At 39.9% G+C, this 15,088-nt stretch overlaps 1 protein-coding gene across 3 annotated transcripts; it reads left to right on the top strand.

The window, feature by feature from the left end:
* Positions 1-198: 198 nt before the first annotated feature.
* On the top strand, positions 199-14,683 carry clcn7 (chloride channel 7). Of its 3 annotated transcripts, none has more exons than XM_037089323.1 (25): positions 199-465; positions 1,449-1,499; positions 3,320-3,385; positions 3,840-3,905; positions 4,025-4,157; positions 4,794-4,903; positions 5,457-5,537; positions 5,636-5,698; positions 5,877-5,960; positions 6,062-6,155; positions 7,392-7,456; positions 7,596-7,712; positions 7,795-7,849; positions 7,983-8,043; positions 9,498-9,639; positions 10,246-10,339; positions 10,429-10,601; positions 10,887-10,938; positions 11,113-11,240; positions 11,674-11,759; positions 11,957-12,089; positions 12,404-12,463; positions 12,581-12,757; positions 12,958-13,038; positions 13,208-13,294. In XM_037089323.1, the coding sequence occupies exons 1-25, from the start codon at positions 352-354 to the stop codon at positions 13,292-13,294; spliced, it is 2,373 nt and encodes a 790-aa protein (XP_036945218.1). In that variant the 5' UTR covers positions 199-351. The 3 variants fall into 3 exon arrangements, with proteins under 3 accessions (XP_036945218.1, XP_036945219.1, XP_036945217.1); XM_037089322.1 differs by having other exon boundaries at positions 352-465; positions 1,422-1,499; positions 13,208-14,683; XM_037089324.1 differs by lacking the exon at positions 1,449-1,499.
* Positions 14,684-15,088: the final 405 nt, after the last annotated feature.

Below are 15,088 nucleotides of genomic sequence, written 5' to 3'. Positions count from 1 at the left end.
CACTGCAAGAGGGCGTGTTTCTACCTTTACTTTAGACTATTTTTACATTGCTACTTTTGCTTACGTCAAGAACCTTAACACTTCCTCTTTCACAGTTGAACACAGCCCTGTTGACGCTACATCTTTGCGCTCATCTTCAGCTGCCGGGACAAAACTAGTAAAACTACATTACCCAGCACCCAACGCGCCACACTGATATTTTTGGTCCTGCACACGAGCCTTACTAAACGTCACGAGTTACAGGGCTGACCATGGGGACCTGAGGAAGAACAACAGTAGTAAGCTAGCAACAACTGCAATTCATGAAATAAATTTTGTGTCACTTTGGGCGGCGAGCTAGCGGAGGCCACCATGGCTAACATCACGAAGAAAGTGTCGTGGTCCAGCCGAGCCGACGAGTCCGGGGCGACCGGGGAGGGGACACCGCTGCTCAACGGCTCCGAGCAGCCCCGACACTCCAGACAGGTACAGCTAGCATGTTAGCTACGTTAGCTTAACAGCTGTTTTGCACCGTTAAGAAGATGCTGTGTCATGTCTTATAAACCACTGTAAGGTTACGTTAAGCGCTGCATGCATCATGAATGCCCGTATTGAGTTTTAATGCACTGCGTTCAGTTTGGGGCGTGTTTTCATGTGCTATGGTATGTTTTTTTTGCAGTTGCAGCTTGGTTTGGGACGGCATGAAAGTAATTAACTTAGCTTTCATGTAATTACTTACAGGATGCACGCAGTTGGACTCAGTCAGCTAGAAAATTTCTACGAAAGTAATCAGATTAGTGAGACTTTTGACAAGCCAGTCCTTTCAATGGCTTGTTACTTGGGCCATTCACTGATCGGCTGATCTGATACTGGAAGAGGCAGTCTGATGGACACATTGATCATTACGGACAACTTAACCTGACTTAAGTCATCAGCTTTAAGGATGATTTGATTTGTGTTACATAGAGTTGCAGGTCATCTGTTCCTGGTATAGATACTATTTTGATCCTGTAGTACTTTCATTATGTTAGAGGGCAACATAGTCTCAAAAGGCAATACCAGAGAGTGATAATGTTCTGTGATGTTTGACCAGCTCTCTTTAGATTAAACAAAGTCACCAGTCAAACTAATATAGAAACATGGGAAAATCCAACTTCTGTTTTCCTCTAAAGTCACCAGGACCCACCAGCTACTTCCTGCACCATCAGGACCATAGATGGCATCAAACTGTTTACACTTATATTTATTTTCTTCCCTCAAATACAAGTAAACAAATAGAACCTCAGTAGGACCTTGTTGTATTCAGTGATGATCAGACAAGTGTTTTATCGTACATGCTGTGTTAGTTCCATCGGATAAATCATCTCTGTCAAGTGAAAACATCAGCCTGTAAACAACTCCACTTAGCCACATATATTTGTTGCTGTCTGTGATGTCTGTAGCTGTCTGAAGGACGCAGTATATTTCAGATAGGCAGACTCAGCACGGTGGATTTGGAGGAGGAGATTACGTCAGAAGAGGTAAAGTCCAAACTCGAAGCGTCATATCACTTTTTCTCTTTGTCTGTTGCTCCTGTTGATCATCACTCCATCAAGACTTTTAGTGGGATTTCTCTTAGACTGCTTAAGTGAAGTCAGTTTATCCACTATAATAGTAAAACCCCAGTGATCTACAACCAAATCAGTGAGAACAGGCCTGTCACCATAATAACGTTATCAACTTACATACATCGTGCAGCTCTTCTCGACGATATCTTACAGACTTATTAGGGCATGTACATAACCTTGATCATATTTGCTGACCTCAGTATTAACCACTGTGTTTGCATGTGTGTTTAAATAGCAATATAACCACTGTTAATCAACTTTAAGCTGGAATAACTTTCAGGGTTTTCCCTAGAGTTAAGATATCAAAGTTCAGTGTTCTGGGAAAGGCTGCACTTACGTAATTATGCTGTTACATTATCATTATATCAGTCACACACAGTATGACAGTCTCGAAATGACAGTGATTATTTCTGGGACAATATATTGTCAAACAGAAAGCAGTTATTATGACAGCCCTAAATGAGAAGTGATTTCTTAAAATTACACACATCATCAATGTGCATCTAGGTGGCATTTACCATTGACTTAATGTGATTTAATCACACACACAGACTGAGTATGTGTCCAAATGGAGACTTGAAGCCAGATTTTTTGAGATGCAGCCTGAGATAAATGTTGCAGACAGTATTTAATTTAATACCAGTTGCTCCCCTTTAAAGCCCAATATAGGAAATTTGTCACAGAAATCACCCGCTGAAAGGCCAAATCAGCAGAGTGACTGCAGGTTGACTCATCTAGTCTGCAGAAGAGTCACGTGCTTGGAAACTGTCTGATCGTTCCGCCGTGATGCATTGCAAATGGTGAATTGATGCTGACCATGATAATGTGCTCAAACCATTCAGTATTTTCAGAAACTGATCCAACACACCGGTTGCTGATTGGAAAAAAGAAAATTTAAGATAAAGTACAGCGCAACAGGGCAGTTAAGCAATACCTTATCAAAAACTTGTTGCTGTAATCGTGAAACCAACAAAGTGAAAACGTATTTGAGTTAGCTCACACCAGAGTCAGGTTTGGTCAGGACAGTAAATAAAAGGCAGCATAGGGCTATAACTGAAGACAGCAGATCGGTTTCCCTCCGTGACAGAAACCATCAGATTCAGCTGATGGGAATGTGATGTCATGCATGTGATTTGCTTGATTGTTGGATGCTGTAAACAAAAGTGCATTTCTCACACAGAGTTCTGGTCTGTCTATGTGAATGTCAGCTTTCTCATTTAGTTGCTTGATTCGTTGCTGATTATGCGGCTGGACAGACGGACCACTTAACACTGCATGAATACATGAAAAGGAATGCCTTTGAATTGCCTGTAGTTGCTTGTTTGTATGTCAGAATGCACTCTTTTGCACCAGAGTTTCCTTCAATGATAAATAAAGTCTGCATTGACAAGAATGTCCTCTTACATATCTTCGATTATTTCATGCTAAATGTTCTGGAGGAAACACTGGTGCTTTTGTTTTTTCAGTCACTGCATCTTCGATCTGCCTCATTATTAATGTGCTCCAGTATCTAAGTTAGAAATAGATAAAATCTGTCAAAACAAATCCTAATTTAGAAGAATGGCTTCTTTATGTTGTTTCAAATGCTTGTAAATTGCTACTTTTTCTTCTGATGTCAGTAGCTCCGTTCCCAGCTGAGTGCAGTCCCTCACATGATTCAGCCGGTCAGAGGTTGTACTGTAGGTCATAGCTGGTGTGGTGATCTCTGTTTTTCTGTGTTTTCTACCATGCAGGACTCTCTTCGGGGGCGGCCTAAAGAGATCCCCCACAATGAGAAGCTGCTGTCACTTAAATTTGAGGTAAAAAAGCACTTTCAGCAACACTGTGGTGTAGCCTGATTGTATCCTCCATGTGTGCCTTTCACTGAGGACACTTAACTACTTTTTTGGCATGCCGGAGTTTAAAAGTGACTAATGTTGCCAAATGATAATAGAAGAAGTAAATTGATTCAGTAACACTTGTATAGAAACTCTGAACTCGAGGTCATGAAACTAAAAAAAAAGAGTGCAACAAAGTAGTAGATAATCTTCTTAAACTGGCCAGTAACTGGAAACAGTTGATAAAATCAGCTTTGTGTTTACATGTTATTGGTTTGATATGAAGTTGTTGACATTGATCTAAAGCTATATATGCACACAGACAGTTATGTCACATTATCAAGATCTTTGTTTGAAGAATAGAAAGTCACCATCACCTTTTATCTGTATTTTTTTCATTTATAGTGCTTATTTTGTTCTCTGTGTGTTATTCCAGAGTCTGGACTATGATAACATTGAGAACCAGCTGTTTCTTGAGGAGGAGAGGAGGATGAGTTATATGGTAAGTGGCGTGGGAATCCCCCGAATATATATGCAATAATACCTGAATATTTGCATGTGTAAAAATGCATGTATTCTTTATTTTCATCTCTCCTGTATCTCTTCATACTATATCTTTAGGGTTTCCGATGTCTGGAGATCAGTCGCTGGGTGGTCTGTGGTCTGATTGGCTTTCTGACCGGCCTCATCGCCTGTTTCATCGACATCGTGGTGGAGGAACTGGCTGGGTTTAAATACCAAGTGGTCAAAGAGAGTATCCTGAAGATATGACCTTCACCTTTTGCAGGATTTTTGGGGTTGTACTGAACTGAACTGAACCCTCATACTGTCTGCGGCACTAATATTCATCCTCTGCCTCACTACATTTTAATGCATGTCTCTTAAAGGCCCCCCTCCTGGCAAGCCCAGCCTGCTGTCATTAATCAGCACATTTTCGCATGGCTGTGGCCACATAGTTGTGACATAACAACCCTACAGAAGTCCTAATAGGCAGCTTCTGAAAATGGGCTTAGTGCATTTCTCTGTGGGGTGAAGATTTTGATACTTTCACACCATTTATTTATTCACCTAGACCTGCCTTATAATCAAAGAAGACGTTTAAATCTCCCTTTTTTTTTTGCAATATGTAATATCTTGAAGCGTTGATTCCTTAAAAAATGTTTTCTTTAATCCATATAGCTGTTGCAGAAATGAGTAGTTATTATGTTCTAATCATAGATATTGTCCAAATAGTCACATTTAGTATTAGTGCCTTCATCATGTCAGCCATTTGTTGATTAGAGCTACTGAAACATCATTAGTGACCGCAACAGTGTGACCCTATTTGGCAAATTCCAGCCATGTGCTATAAGAACCCTCAGGTCTTCCCTTGACCTCTGACCCCTCACAGACATAGAGAAGTTTACAGAGGTGGGTGGCCTGTCAATCTCTCTCATCCTCTGGGCGGTCCTAAACTCTGCCATTGTCATGGTGGGAGCCATCATTGTTGCATTTTTTGAGGTAAGACTGGAGAGCAAATAATGTGACAGTGATTGGCTGTCGGTTTTGGAAGCACAATTGCTGTCTTAATTTCAGTTCCTCTATTGTGTGTTCTTTCAGACTGTGGGACAGGATTTAGAAGAAGTGTGTCATCAATGCGTAAAAGTGTTAACAAGCCATTCAAATAAATGGTGGAAGTGAAAACTAATTGGACAAAAGCAGTGTGTAATGTTGAACATTTGTAAAGATGGATCTGCTTCTCTCTTCGTGCCACTCTGGTTAGCCAAAGTGTTTTGCAGGGGCAGCTGTGGTTTATTAAGTAACATTAAGTTTTCTTTGCAACAAGACTTATTAGAGAAGTGGTTTAAGTGTGTGTTTTTTCCCACATGTCAGCTGCTAATGCCATTTCATTTGATAATCAGTCAGTGATTTTTTTTGTTTCCTTATGAATATGTCAACTCCACAATTCTCTAATCATTTCCTGAGATATTACTGCTGTTATTATAAATACTGTAAGGTCTGTGTGTTTTTACTGTAACCCCCATTGTCCTCCTGTCCTCCTCCTCTCATCCAGCCCATAGCCGCAGGAAGTGGCATTCCTCAGATAAAATGTTACCTGAATGGAGTCAAGATTCCTCGGGTGGTACGACTTAAGGTACAGACACATATAACACACAAGTGAATGGATGTGATTGAACCACTTTTAACAGGAAGGACTTTCATAACCTGAAGTTGCTTGTTTATCCTCCACAGACCCTGGTGGTGAAAGTGTGTGGTGTAATATGCTCAGTGGTCGGAGGTCTTGCTGTCGGAAAGGTAAACTGAAACTCCCAATGACTGTCCCAAAATGCAAACCTCCTCATTTATAGACCACATACAAAAAGTGGGGATTTATAATTGTTATACATAATTTTCATTCTTTGTATGTAACTGCCAAGGCTTGCCATGGACACCCTTTCACAGCTGACTTCTGGTTTACCTGCAATTTCTTTAGGAAGGTCCCATGATTCACTCTGGTGCTGTTGTAGCTGCAGGAGTATCCCAGGGCAGGAGCACCTCCTTAAAGAGAGACTTCAAGGTCAGTGTGTATAGTGAATGTCTCTCTCAATTGTGTGTGTGATGCCTCTCAAGTCTGTTTGAAAGATATATAACAAGTGATAAGTTTATGTGTGCTTCTAGATCTTTGAATACTTCCGGAGAGACACAGAAAAAAGGGACTTTGTGTCTGCAGGAGCTGCTGCCGGAGTCTCAGCTGCTTTCGGGGCACCAGTTGGTAAAAACCTCAGAAACCACACAAGCAGAGTATACACATGCACTTTGTTAACAATGTGCCTTAGTTGTGCAGGCAGTTTAGCTGCTATAAAACCAACATGGCTATATGCCCAAACTAAGACAAAGAAACCTGTGTGGAAACTCTCAAAAGCACTTGTTCTCCAAGGAATAGGATTTGCGATGTACTGTCAGTCTGCAGTTTTATCGTGACGATTGATGATGGCAACATTGCGTGAACTGTTTGGAAATACAAACCAGGAATATGAGAACAAAATAAAACTGTAACCTTCCTGTACTTAGAAAAAGACCAGTTGACAGACAAGTGCAATATCAGTCAGTGCGTTTACATGCACAGTTTATTTAGATAACAGCCATAGTTCGACTATGCTACTCAGTCAGAGAACTGCAATTGTCTGAGTATACATGCTGGTGAGAAAATCGAATTACTGGCCAAAGCATGTCATACCCCGGTACGATAGGTGGCGCTGTACCCATTTCAACTAGTGGTAAGTGAGCCACTTCTGGCTGACCTCTTTACGTCACCAGCAACAACAAACTCTTATATTTGAGAAAGATGCCGTAAAAAGAGTGAGGAGAAGCTACATCTTTGTACATTTCGTATATGGTGTACATGATAATTAGACAAACTAGATGCACAGTGGCGCTCTTGCTTGCGGTTATTTCGGAGGAAAGCCGCTGTCACTGTTTCCAGCTCATAGCCCCGGGAAAAAAATCGTGAGCTTGTGCAGAATGCAAAAATCCAATCCGATCTCATGGAGTGTAGACATACAGGAGTAATGCGACTATCAATCGAATAATCTAGGTGTATTAATCTGACTAAGAGAAATCCAATCCGGTCCGATTTTAGTCAGACTAAGGTGCATACATGCATCTTAAAAATCCAATCATAGTTGGACTAACCCAGTAATTTGGTTTTCTTAAGTGTCATGTAAACGCACTGCGTCAGCTTTGAATGAATTTTCCTCATTTTAATTTCTTTTGCTCAGTCGTATCATTAGAAATGATAGTTAAACTGTTAGGAAGGACTGAAAATGTGATATTATAAAAACAATTCTGCATGTCTAAGGTAACTGTTCTGAAAGTTATGTAACACTGTTCCTACAGTGTCAAGTTAACGTACATTAGTCAGCTGTGGGTTAGGTTTAGGGTAGTGGTATATATATATTAGGTAAAATGCTGATTTGGTTTGTTGAGTGTTTGTCTCTTTGTTTGACAGGTGGCGTTCTGTTCTCTCTCGAGGAGGGAGCTTCTTTCTGGAACCAGATGCTGACATGGAGGATAGTAAGTCACAGTGTCTTTTGTGCTTCATAATCATAATCCCAGTATTAATGATCATGTAGTGTTGTCAAGGTGCTTGTATTGAGGCAAATGTTGTCACAATTAATTCATCATCCTCCCTGTTTTCTGTCTCTGTCTGCAGTTCTTTGCCTCCATGATCTCTACATTCACCCTGAACTTCTTCCTCAGTATCTATCACAACAAAACAGGAGACCTTTCCAGCCCTGGTCTCATCAACTTCGGACGCTTTGAGAGTGATGTGAGAAACACATGCGTTGTTTTTATGTGTTGTTTGTTAGTCAGTGTAATAGCTGACATGATGTTACTTATTTATTTTTCAGAGTGTGGCTTATAACCTCTATGAGATTCCTTTGTTCATCGCTATGGGAGCTATAGGTAAATGTTATTTGATTCTATTCTTCACCAGAGGCACTTGCATTGAGAATAACTACGCCATTTTGTTCACATTTTAAACATGACAGCCCCTCCATGTGTATGTTTCTAAGTTTTTCATCTCCCTCCTGTGCAGGTGGATTACTGGGAGCTTTGTTCAACGTTCTCAACTACTGGTTGACCATTTTCAGGATCAGGTTAGGCTTATGAAGGAATGACATTCTTACACGTACAAAAAAATGTTCATCTTCAGGTAAAATGTTGCAATCAAGAGATGGATGGATATTTGAACTGCTTTTGTACATGCAGTGTGTCAAGAAACGCAACACATTTTAACCCAAAGGCTTTGCTGTTGTCTGTCAGAGACAGGGTTGGGTGCAGGATGAGGAAGTTTTCAGCTGAACGCTTTAAACAGCTTCTTAGAATCAAAGCATCTTGTGCTTAAAAATATTCACAAAGTCAGAACAGGTACGATCACTGGGGGACCGACTGACTGATATGGGAGGAGACTTATGCTAAGATATTTGCTGTTCCTGCTTCTTTGTCAGGAGGTAGATATGTACAGATGTCATGATGATGATATGGCAAGCAGTTTAAATAATTATATTGTCCACAAGTAGATGTTTATAGTTGATATTATATTGTAGAAATATGCCAGTGAATAATTAAAATCCTACCATTTTTATCCAAATAATATTGTATAAATAAGTATAAGATAGTGTATTTTCCTGCTTTTTTGTCCTTTGCCAATCACACCTATGATTAAAATTTATTTATTTTTGGCCAGGGTGTTGGTTTGCTTTGAAATGTGTGAGAGTGGCCAGTTTCAGTCAGAATGGATATTTAAGTGTCACTTAGAGTAACACTTAAGAGATAAAGGTACCCACAAGGAATAAAAACTTAAAGGTTTAAAAATATAGATCCAGGCTTGTCATGATGATGTATAAAGTGCTACCATTAGTTTGGGAAAATTCAACTTTGTTCAAATTCAAGTTCAACAAAGAATTAATATGGCTTAAGTAAGTACTCATGTAAGTAGCCATAATTTGCCACAATCAGAATGAATGTTTACAAGATAATGTGATTACTATTGATGAATGAACAAGTCATCTTGATAGGAACTGGGTTACATTAATATGTAATATATACAAAGCTTGGGTTCAACTAATTGTAATTTGTAAAGGAAAAAAAAACACATTCCATTGTTAGACGTATAAGGGGCTTGTGTTACATTGGTCAGCATTAATGGCAGTATATGAAATATTCTGATCTCTGGCATTTATTAAAACATTTCCAGAGATCAGCTGATGCTGTCTGCGCTTTTGAAGTATGCATAGTTTATTATATTCTCTACCTGTCTGGGCAGCTTCCAAAAATATTCACTGCCACAGTCACTGTGAGCGATGAAGTCTTGAACCCACTTGACATTTGCAGCCACAACACCCAAAGGCACAAAATGGCAGAGCTGGCAGTGAAGCTTTGTTTTCCACTCAGCTATTTTTATTGCACCCAGTGTTTCCTCATCTTCTAGGAAAGTCCACTTTGAAGCTGACAGTACATCAACATTTTGGAAGTTTCAGATTCATTAAATCCATTATATGTAGGACTTAAGATTTCCCCCGTGTGTGTCTGTATGTGCGTGTGTGTACAGGTATGTTCATCGCCCTTGTTTGCAAGTGATGGAGGCCATGTTGGTTGCTGCAGTGACAGCAACAGTGTCATTCACCATGATATACTTCTCTAATGACTGTCAGCCTCTGGGGCCGGAGCACACTGAGGAGTACCCATTGCAGGTACTTACTTTTGACATTCTTACTCTCCAGAGGATGAATCCTACTGTCCCTGTGCTGCCACGATGCTCACACTTGTGAGTGAATGGCCCAACATTTGTTGATTGGATGCTATGAATTTTGGATGTTCATGCTCCCCATAGGATGAACTGTAATAACTTCGATTATTCTTTGACTTTTCATCTGGCGCCACCATCAGGTCTAAACATTCCCATCAGCCTCAGTGTTTGGTGCTAATCAGCAAATGATGGCATGCTAATGTGCTAAAGTAAGATGGTGAACATGTTAAGTGTATACATAATGTTTACCATCAGAGTGTTGCCATTTTGAACATGTTAGCATGCTTGTTTACCATTAGCTAAACATCACTACTGTGCCTCAGTACAGCTGCTAGCTCAGCTGTAGTGTCTTTGTTTAAATTATAGAGTCAGTGTTGGATAGATTGGAATATTTATCTTGGTTATCTAGTTTTGACTTAATTTCTTGCAATTTCACCTTATAACAGACAGATTAGGGACAGATAATAATATCTCTCTCTCTCTCTCTCTCTCTCTCTCTCTCTCTCTCTCTCTCTCTCTCTCTCTCTCTCCCTCTCTTTCTCTCTCTAAGTTGTTCTGTGCAGATGGGGAGTATAACTCCATGGCAACGGCCTTCTTCAACACTCCTGAGAGAAGTGTTCGTAGTCTCTTCCACAACCAGCCCGGTAAAGCTGTTCACTTGCTAAAATAAGTCTTCATAAAAATTCTTTCAAATGATCCCCTTATTCACCTCTCATTCCTCTCTGTCTGGAAGACACCTACAATCCTTTAACGCTGGGCTTGTTCACCCTGACTTATTTCTTCCTGGCGTGTTGGACCTACGGCCTGGCGGTGTCTGCTGGAGTCTTCATCCCATCACTGCTAATAGGAGCAGCCTGGGGAAGACTGTTTGGAAGACTGCTGGCTGCCATCACCTCAAGTGGCTCGGTTAGTATCTGTGTCTTATGCTTCACTCTGTGCGGACAAGACAATAACTTTTGTCCCCTGTTCCCTTGATAGGAATAAAAACACCTCATGCCTGTGTGATTTACTTAAAACCACATTTCCCATTGCGGTTCCACTTTCTCAGTGTTTAAAATACCAAAATTGAAACAAAAACATATTTGGGGAAGTGGAGAGCTTGTGTGAAAGTCTTTCTCTTAAACTAAACTAATATACTAGGTGTTATGACTCAGTGTTTGACTTTGCTGTGTGTTTGGTTTTTTTTTTTAGATATGGGCTGACCCAGGGAAATATGCCCTGATTGGAGCTGCAGCTCAGCTGGGTGAGTATCATTAATCCTCACGTTTAATTTTAAATGGATCATGTTGTTATGACCAATCACAGTGATTCTCAGCAGTTTTTCAAATAATCTATATTTACACATGTATTCTGTTAAATACTCTGTAAAATGCAACATGAAAGAATAGTATCTATAACGCTACACTGCCTTCCACAGGTGGTATTGTGAGGATGACTCTCAGTTTGACCGTCATCATGGTAGAGGCTACTGGAAATGTCACATACGGCCTTCCCATCATGCTCGTTCTCATGACTGCCAAGATAGTCGGAGACTACTTTGTAGAGGTGAGTATAGGAATATAGACAACAGAATATTACCTCCTTATGTGTTACATTAGTTGATCCTTATAAATCCATATTAAAGTATCCGTAAGCTAGGAATTCAAACTCAAAGCTGTTCATAGGCAAGTTTAGAGGACAGTATGGAGACACAAACACAATGTAGTTGTGTCCCAACACCTACCACACAAATTCTCTGCAGGTTTTGACTATGTAACACATTTACAGAAAAAACCCCAGAACATTACTTTCACCATTCAAAACATACTTTTAAGTTTCAAGTTTAATATGTAAATAATATTCTGAAGTTAAAGTAGTGTAATTTCCTGCAGGTACAAAGCAGGTATGTTGGTCTCTTGGTATGCTACATAGATCATGCTCTATAGTGCATATGGTATACAGTTGGCATGTTGAATGAGACCTGTCTCCTCTGCTTCAGGGTCTGTATGACATCCACATCAAGCTGCAGAGTGTCCCCTTCCTGCACTGGGAGGCTCCTGCTACCTCCCACTGGCTGACCGCCAGGTAAGGTCCTTCCTGTTTGTTAATGGCTGAGTTGGAGCCATTCTGAATGGATGACTGTTAAATTCTACTCAAAACATTCAGAGACATTGAGAGAGGTGGTGTAGTGTTTTATTTGTTCAGTGTTGGAACAAGAACTTGGTGAGCGGTGATTTTAGATTTCTTACTCTGCTTTTTCTCCCCTCATTCTTTACATCCAGGGAGGTGATGAGTTCTCCGGTCACCTGTCTGAACAGAATCGAAAAAGTAGGAACCATCGTGGACACCCTCAGCAACACATCCACCAATCACAACGGCTTCCCAGTTGTCGTGCAGGTCACTGGTAGTGATGAGGTACTGTTTAATGGCTTGGGCTCTTTCTTTGAAGGGGTTTATTTTGGCGGTTATGGCGATTCATGACAAATAAATCTACCGTGTACCTTGTAACTGACTTGAGTAAATGAAATGATAAACAATACACTACAAAAACTAATATAAGGCATGTAAATGCAGTCTGGGACGACTCCTTGCACAGAACATTACAGATTGATGATACCAATACTACCCAAAAGGGGTGTTACTTTGAGGTTAAGCCTCAGTGTGGATAGAAACAGTTTTTCTTTAATTTCTTGAACTTTCCTTTCTTTGTTTCCCCCTCTCCCTTTCAGCCAGCGAAGCTCTGCGGCCTCATCCTCCGCTCTCAGCTGATTGTTCTTCTCAAGCACAAGGTAACATCAGCAGTAGGAAAAAGTGATGTCAAAATGCTGTCAGTATTGTCAGCTACATCACCGGTGTGACAGCTGACATGGGATAGCTAAGTGTTTGTCCCTGCTCTGTCCTGGCAGGTGTTTGTGGAGTTGGCTCGGTCCCGGTTGACCCAGAGGAAACTCCAGCTGAAGGACTTCAGAGATGCCTATCCCCGCTTCCCCCCGATCCAGAGCATCCATGTCTCCCAGGACGAGAGGGAGTGTATGATGGACCTCTCTGAGTTCATGAACGCAACACCTTACACTGTACCACAGGTAACACAGACCCACAGACACCATTGTCATTTTTTTTGGTACTACTGTGGAAATCATTCAAGCTAGTCTGTTTTTTTTGTTCTTTGTGCTCCTGTTTTCTCTGTATTTATTCATTTATACTGTTGATCTTTTTTTCTTTTTTTTTGGAGGTCAAAGTTGTTTAAATGAATGTAAAGTTGAAAGACGTGGTTTGTTTGCAGGAAACATCTCTGCCTCGTGTGTTTAAGCTGTTCAGAGCGCTGGGACTCAGACACTTGGTGGTGGTGGACGATGAGAACAGGGTAAGAGTGTGTGTTTCTGTGTCTCTGTGTGTAATTATATATATTTTCCTTTCCCTGTGTGCGTCTGAGCTTTTTATGTATTGATCAAAGTCAAAGGTATTGATCGCACTAATGTTGCTGGATGCCACAGTGCTGAGGATGATGTTTTTGGGGGTGTGACCCTCTGCAGGTGGTTGGACTGGTGACCAGGAAAGACTTGGCCAGATATCACCTTGGCAAACACGGACTGGAGGAACTTCAGCTGGCTCAGACATAGTACACACACACGCTGACACGAATCCATGAACTATGACCACCTGATGCCTCGTCAGCTGTGAACCACCAGCTATGCAGCCTAAAACGACACCATCAATGGTCTCAGTCATACTTCAATGCCAAAATGGTCACCATGACAGCGTAAGTTATTAACAGAAAATACTCATTTAAATTTCAAACTGTTGTTGGTTTAAAATTTGGAAGACAACGCAACTGACCTCTAACCTACAATTTGTCCGTCAGTGTGCTGGGACTTAAAATGATACCATGACATTTTGAGACCTTGTTTACTTTGTCATGTTATGGGGTCAAATAAAGAATGACCTTTTCAAAATAAAATAGCTTCTTCACCAGCTAGAAGAGAGGAGAAATCAGTTGTGTTAATCATGTGTTAATCTTATTCTGCTTCCCCATTGCTGTTTAAACAGTTAAATGTTACTTCCCTTGTGAAGTAATGTTGTGGTGCAGTGAAGTGATGCAGTGATACATTACTAATCAATTATGAATTACATTTTTAAACAATTGAAATGGATGCATTTAATGTCTTGTTATTGAACTAAACAAGACATTTCATATGAGTGTTCAAGTTGAAGAATGGATTTGTAATATCAACAACTTCACTGACTGTTTCATGTCTTTTTGGGGTCATTAGAAATTAGTATTTTCCATTATCGTGTAGTTTTGCACTGAAACGAAGGCTGTTATTTATTGTTGATGTTGAAAACTTGTTTTAATTTTAAGAGTGTGACATGGATTCCACATATCCCATAATTCAAGACACTTCCACAAGTGCAGTTTGAATAACAGAGAGGGGTATTTTTGAATCTTGTGTGTGAGAGGGATTTGTTATTACATGGAGATACAGACTCTCCCTTCTCTCCTTCTGTCAGCTTTACTGAATATATATATTTATACTACTGTCAGTCAGAAATGGAGTGATACTCAAGAGGTACGAATGTCATTTTTCACACACATTCAAATGTTTGCACTTTGACCTACTGCTGAAGAAAGTCTGTTTTTGTCAAGAAACACCCACAAGTGTCCCTCCTGAAGCGCTATATGAATGTAAACTGTAGTTTACCACCTTCTGTCTAAACTAATCAATTTAATCCTGCACAGTCAGGATACCACACAGAACACAGATACTCCGATTTAACTTTATTTTGTTTTTCTCAATTTGTAAATCTAATATTTCTTCAAGTATCAGTGTTATTTTTTTCAGTCCTTGTCCATTTCATTGGTTTTAAACTTTGACTTTTTTTTCTCTCTTTTGTGGTCTTTGTTTTGTTGTACAATTTTAAATGTGAAAATATAGACTATGCTTGATTTTATAACCACTGGATTATCCTTTTGCAAATTAATAAAGCTGAAATTTATCTATGTTACATGATTAATTTGTCTATTTGTCGCATGGTGTTGATTAGCACTCATATCAGTAAGTGAATAGAGATGACATCAGAGAAATTAGTTTATCTTCATTAAAACATTTTCTGTGAACATTAAACATATTTCCCATCAACAGATAGGAGTGGACAGCTTTCTCTGAGACTATAACTAAATGTCACAATTGTTCGATTTTAAAATAAAACAGTTTTATTAATACAAAAGATTGACAATCCAAATTAATTGATAGCAAAAAAGGAAAAACAAGAAAACAATAGCACAATAAGTTATTTCAAACATGCGCTCGCCCTGTATACATCAGTTCTCTTAGTCGCCACTAGATGTCGGAAAAGACCAGCTACCCTTACTTGCTCTATTCGGAGCTATCTACATGTGGATTGCTGAAAATCAG

Source organism: Acanthopagrus latus, chromosome 23, assembly GCF_904848185.1.
Source record: "Acanthopagrus latus isolate v.2019 chromosome 23, fAcaLat1.1, whole genome shotgun sequence".
NCBI classification, from domain to species: domain Eukaryota; kingdom Metazoa; phylum Chordata; class Actinopteri; order Spariformes; family Sparidae; genus Acanthopagrus; species Acanthopagrus latus.
The sequence above is the reverse complement of the archived record's forward strand: the minus strand, read 5'-3'. Positions and strand labels throughout refer to the sequence as shown.

Excerpts from the sequence above, each read along its gene's own strand:
- clcn7 (XM_037089322.1), top strand. The coding sequence starts at position 352 with ATGGCTAACATCACGAAGAAAGTGTCGTGGTCCAGCCGAGCCGACGAG. Across the intron at positions 3,906-4,024 it reads AGAGGAGGATGAGTTATATG|GGTTTCCGATGTCTGGAGAT; the intron begins GTAAGTGGCGTG and ends CTATATCTTTAG. Across the intron at positions 8,044-9,497 it reads TTGACCATTTTCAGGATCAG|GTATGTTCATCGCCCTTGTT; the intron begins GTTAGGCTTATG and ends GTGTGTGTACAG.